Below are 6253 nucleotides of genomic sequence, written 5' to 3' on the forward strand. Positions count from 1 at the left end.
TTGAAACGCCCCTTCCTAATAGCAACTCGTAAACCCTCTTTTGTGAGTCGGTAACAGGTTACTGACTCGCAAAATAGGGCTGATACATGCTACAACCCTTTTAAGCAGTCACAAACGGCCTGATTCTTCTTTTGCGACCACTAAAAACGGTCATACAGCTGGCCCTAAGTCATGTACTTACGTTTTTGTCCTTATTTAAAGAACTCCATAATTTGTTGTTTGTATTAACAAGCCCTGCAACATTTTATACAGATTTTATTTACTCCATTTTCCAGCCCAATTTTAAGTAAAGGCAGCAATGTAACAGTTACTTTTTGTAGTGTCTGACAGTATTACCACACAAAATACATAAAACATAGTGATGTAACTAGCACATTATGATGTGAACACCGTCTTTAAAAGTATTGCCATTTTTCTTTATTTTTCCCCTTGTTGGCACAAGCGCTGTTGCACATTCATTTATTTTCTGAGTGCATCTATTCCGTTTTATTGCATACATACAATTTTATCGTATGCACGCAAGTCTTTATATTTGTAGTTAGTGCGCACAGGAACAGCACTGGCAAGATAGTTATTAAAAAAAAAAATCTTTTTGTCAGAGCTGGGAGAATTCTAATAGAAAACATCTTTTGGAGCCTAGGTGTCATCTTAGCGTTTTTTTGTGCTTTGGGGGCAATACACAGTTTTTAGTGCCCATTCATTTTGTAATTTTCTGATTAAGGAGCAAGTCAGCCAGGCTGTTGCACTGTTTCAGCAGTGTCTTATTTGCACATATTTGCTTTGATATCCTAAACACATGCTTTCGGCTTACGACCTATGTGTTAAGTACTGTTTTACATTCACTTCTTTTACAGCTTGCTAGCCATTTAAAAAAAAAAAACTTTGTAGCTATCCCCTGAAATTTGGAGAAAATAAATTGTGTGTTGTTGTTTAGTTTTAATATCAGCTAGGTCCTCCCAGTGTGTTAAAGTAAGATACTGTGGGCCAGATTTATTCTGGCCTTGCGCCATTCCCAAGCCACTTTAGCATCATTTTTTTATGCTAATGTGGCGTTGGAAGGGGAAAAACATAACCCCTTGCGCCACATTATGCCTGCACTAGACTTAGTGTATGCAATGGGGGGAGTTCCAGCACTAGGGGGCCCATAAAAATGGGTAAAGGAATCTATGAGATTCCTTTGAACCATTGTTATCCGCATTTTTTAATGCCAGCTAAGTACATGTGTTAGAAAGAGGCTCCAATGATTACAATGGTGCTCTGGGTGCTTTGCAGGATTAACGTCATAATATTTTACACTTATCCTCCAAAGCGCCGGCCTAGCATAACAAATGATGATGGTAGTCACCTAACTACCGTCGTGGTGCACCGTATTTTAAATATGGTGTAACCATGGTGGCTTTAGGGGGGGCACTAAGGGGCACTAGAAAAGCGACACTTTTCTTAAAACTGCCCCTCTGTGTTTCAACTAGGCCAGAAAATTTCCCCTGCTTGCAGGATCATTTACCGAAATATGTCACATGAAGATGTTGCAATCCATTTGCAACCCATCTGACTAAACTGGATTATGATTTTTTTTCAGGTGACAGAAGCCAGCATAGACTATGAAAACAGTGCAGACAAAACGGAGGATGACATTAAGTATGCAACGATCATCAACCTGGCCTGCAAGCCCAAAGGGATGGAATTGGAGTCCGAGTCAGATTCTGAGGTGTTCAGCGTGGAGTATGCAGAACTGAAGCTTTGAAAGGCCTTGTTTAGAGCATGATACTGGCACAGCATGATGACCAAAGGACATAAACATGACGTCTCACATGCTTGACATGGTTCAAACCCAACATTACAACTTGATCGTAGATGTGAAACTTGCCATAAAATTGACCACACATGAACTTGACTTGACAATGAACTTCACAGAGGTTAAACTTGACTGGTATGAGTCCAACATTTTTTTTTTTTTTTTTAATCAACATTACCTTGACTTAATGGTTCCATGCACATGACATCATAGACATGGTACCAACTTGACAAAACATGAACAAGCTATGAAATGATTCCAACCCCAAAGATGTCTTTAAAATTCCATGAGAAATTTGGTAAGACATGATCTTCACATGAGGTTTGCTTGACATAACACTGGCTACCTGCTTTAGCATACCCTCTTAGTTTAAGGACTGGGAGGGCTTAAAGGGGACGAGAGAGCAGGGATGAATGAAAATCATTATTTTTTGTCTGCCTGATCAGGTGGTGCCCGATGGGGAACTGGACACGCCTGTGGGGGAGGAAGGGTAATCAAGTAATGAAGATTGCTGATTACTAATAGACAATTACAAGAGTTCTCATGGGAACCTGTGACATCATCAGACTTTGAAAAACATCTTTGGAAATTCGACAACTGAATTTATTTTGTTTTTTAAATCTCAAAATGTAAAAACTTTTCTCAGTAGTTACACTCTTTTTCCTCGACCCTCATCAGTGTTTGGAGAGTACCCTCCCCACTTCCTCCTTTGATAGTTATTCCAACTGGTATTGATAGTAGTACATCTTAGCTCTCTTCTTGTGCCAGCCAAGAGTGTATGCAAATTTGTGGATATTCGTCTTTTTAGGCAAGCATCCCTATTCTGCATCACACAGAACTATCTACACGAATCATGTTGTAATGTCCTAACATTATGTGTTAGGAAATCCATTTACTGGTATAAAGTCAATTTTATGAATACAAAATATTAGCTGCCACTGGTAAGAAAACGACTATTCTTTCATAGAGACTATTGATTTAGACCTTTATCACTGCAGTTGTGAAACATTTCATTTTATTGGGAAATGTTAGAATTTAGATACTCAGGTATGTTGAAATGGAAGTGTAAGTACATTATGTCAATTTTCCCAAAAATGTTTTTTTTATTTTTCTAAAGTATTATTTTTTTGTATACATATATGAATATATATAATGCTTATTTCTTTTATCAGTTGCTATACTTTTGGTGGAAACACACTGTAAGCAAATTTCGCAATGTTACATAGTTTATTGCGATTTGAAATTGTCTATGGAATTCTTTGCAGCTTTGCAAAATTTATGACATTGTCTTTGCAACATTCACCTCCAAAGTACGACTTTTGCAATCATTTATGTACCTATTGCAAATAAAATGGTTCTGAAAGACATTCTCATCAAAAAACTGCGAGAGGTCGTCTGTCATGTAATGCTGCTGTGCACATGAAAGTTATTAAAAAATAATCTTACACTGGGACATTCAACATACATTTTCCAGCAAATTGGGGTTCAATTAGCATGAAAGATACATTACTATGAAACTGTGGACGGGCAAAATTAAGGTAACCATGGAATCTTTGCAAACTTTGCCAAAGGTGATATTAAGATCTTCGCAAACATAAATACGTTGCATTCCACAGGGATTTACATTGCACTTTAAAAATATGATGAATGAAGGCCTAAATACTTTGTTTCGGTTTTTGATATTCAGTTTTATGTCTGTATGCCGTTTTTAGGGACATAGTTTAGGTAGGAATACGATAGACTTAAGTGTACACCGTGAGGACATTACAAATGAAGTCATATTTAAAAGAAACCATCAATGTACCTTACCATGGTCATGGGACCCATATATGATATTATGAAGAGATGCAGGTACTTTTCGAGGGTACCATATAATGTATAGTGTTCAAGAACAAAAATTGTTTGCATTGCTATAAATGTGACGCAAGATGAGATTTACATGAAATGCTATGAACTTGACATAAGCCTGATATGAAAGTTTGACATACTGACAAGTCCTCCACTTGACATGACAGCTCAACTTCAACTTCACATGATGTACCTGACATTTCAGATTAACTGTTGATATCTGCTCATAAGTTATTAAAAGTGGAAAGAGAGTTATTTTTTAGTAATGGCTAGGAACCTCCTTCTCATTTGTAGTGGCATCAATTGTGTTTCATGCATTGCAGCACCTACGTTACTTGTGTGTAGTTTCATGCCTCTAAGGAGATGATGCACATCCAGCCTTAAACCCATGCCAATACTGCAAGAGAGTTTAACTAAGTTCAAAGATTGTTCCAAAGATTTATGCACATAGTCCAAGCATGTATTCTCATTTGTGATGAAAACTACAGACTGTTTAATTCTGCTTCGGATGTTTGTGTTCCAGAAATATGATGATATGCTTATGGGTGATGCAATGTGTGTTTTACGATGTAAACCTACTAGATTCAGTATTTTCTTCTATGCTTCATATGTTATGCACAAGAGACAAGTAAGGTAGTGTTGCAGATCAGTAGACTACACATTGCCTGTTTGCTTATGCTGCCACGGCACCACTTAGGTGAGCCAAGGGACATACAGAAGGGGCTTTGAGTCTATACTTGGGTAAGAGAAAGTATATCAATGTACAATAAAGATTTTCTTTTTACAAGAAAAATACACATTGGCATATTTATACTTTTTGTCTATGATTAGGCATGTCTGCAAATTAATTTCTGCTTCAATCATGTTGGTTGTGAGGTGAACATCATAGGGTTTCCAGATCGTGCTGGACCTTTCCTTCCAGGAGATAAAATCAATCTGTAAAGAGAAGACAAATGACTGTTTTGAGTATAACCTGGATTTTATGGACTGGGATGAGACCCAATGATGAAGCATGACACCAATAAAGTGGGTGAGTATCTACCAAAAAAACACATGGGATTTTTGGTGCAGGGGAGCATTGCAAACCTTCTTGCGGTGCTGCCCTGGATCAAAAGTAAAGGACAGGAATGTGCCATATCTGTGAGATACAGAGCATTCCTCTCCCTTTCCCCTGTACTGGTGCACAATGGGCTGCCATGCACCAATGCACGCACCATTGCACCAGGGTGTAAGGGTGTCTGTGTTGCAGGAATGATTGTTTATGAGCAGGATGGGACACATTCCTGCACAAAAACAGCCACAAGAGGCGTTTTACTCTTTTTATGTGTGCACCAAAATGTATCACAAATAGAAAAGGAAAAATGAGGAGAAATACAGGTATTCCCTCCCATATGCCTCCCCTGGGGAGGCATAGTCTTTTGATGAAATCCCAGCTTTTCAAAATCTTGTAAATCTGGGAATGTGTCAAATGGCAAGGGTGTTATGCGGGAACACCCACGGCAACGCCCATGACACGCCTCACTGGGTGAGACAATGTAGTGACTTGTGCTGTGTTGCTTCAGTCCATATTTACAAAGCCATGAAAAGCCTACAGTGTGCGCAGTCGGACCGTCACTAAAAGGGACGTTCTGTCAGCACAGATGGGCTCGTAATAAGCCCCGTGTTTTTTCCAGATGATAGAGTGATACAATACTTGACAGTCGGGTGCTCCACCCTCTGCTCCCTCACTGACTGGGCCCTTTGGAATTGGATTTGAGTCCAGTAGGTATAAGTTTGATACTGGTGGACACATTGGCATGGAGGAGAGAGACGGATTTTATGCACAATTGTCTCAATCAAAATATTTTCTTGAGAGCAGGGCTAAAGCACAAAAAATTGGCTGTGCATTGGGCCTCTGTCTTGTAACTATCAGCATGTATTAGAAACACTAATACCAGTGGTGGACGGGTACAGGAGATTGTGGGCAGGGAGTAGTGCTTGTTATAGTACGCATGTCTGTACTCGTGAACTGCTTGGCTGCAGATGTACAGCAGACATTACACATCTCTTCTTGTTCTTTATGTATAGTGTGCAAGGGTACAGAGAGATCATCACGTCATGGGGGCTAACTTTGACGGTGGCTGTTATTCTTCTGCAGGTGTCACACTGTCTTTTGTTTCACTCAGAATCACCATCTTCCATCTTGTTTGCCAAACCTTTGCAGTGCTTCCTGGGAGTTATGGGAGGTTTCATCCTTCCTGTGTTCAGGACATGGCTTTTTCAAGCACATGATTAAGGTCTGTAAGGTGTTTAACAGATTGAAGCACTGACTCCCCACAACACTGACTATTATTACAAATGGTGCAATGGGTATGAAAAATATTTTAATTTTCTGTTGAACAAGGTGGTGTAATCACTTCAGAGAGCCTCTTAAGTGGAAAAGTCTCTTTATATGAAACTGGTTGATGCTACATCATCAAAAACCTGGCCTCGCACCTTACCACCTACAACAAATGGAATTGCTAATAACTTCCTACAGAAACTAATCCCCATATTTAAATGCCTAGCTTTTTCAGACTAACATTTGCACCTTTTTTTAGCTCCTAGAAGTTTCCTCAGCAAACCGCTGTC

At 39.1% G+C, this 6253-nt stretch overlaps 1 protein-coding gene across 1 annotated transcript in view; it reads left to right on the top strand.

The window, feature by feature from the left end:
* LOC138246526 (B-cell receptor CD22-like) overlaps positions 1-4436 on the top strand; it is a 498077-nt gene extending 493641 nt beyond the window's left edge. The window contains exon 14 of the mRNA XM_069201182.1: positions 1580-4436. Within this exon, the coding sequence (XP_069057283.1) occupies positions 1580-1744 (165 nt within the window). The 3' untranslated portion in view covers positions 1745-4436. The remainder of the gene's footprint in view (positions 1-1579) is intronic.
* Positions 4437-6253: the final 1817 nt, after the last annotated feature.

Source organism: Pleurodeles waltl, chromosome 7 (assembly GCF_031143425.1).
Source record: "Pleurodeles waltl isolate 20211129_DDA chromosome 7, aPleWal1.hap1.20221129, whole genome shotgun sequence".
Classification (NCBI taxonomy): Eukaryota; Metazoa; Chordata; class Amphibia; order Caudata; family Salamandridae; genus Pleurodeles; species Pleurodeles waltl.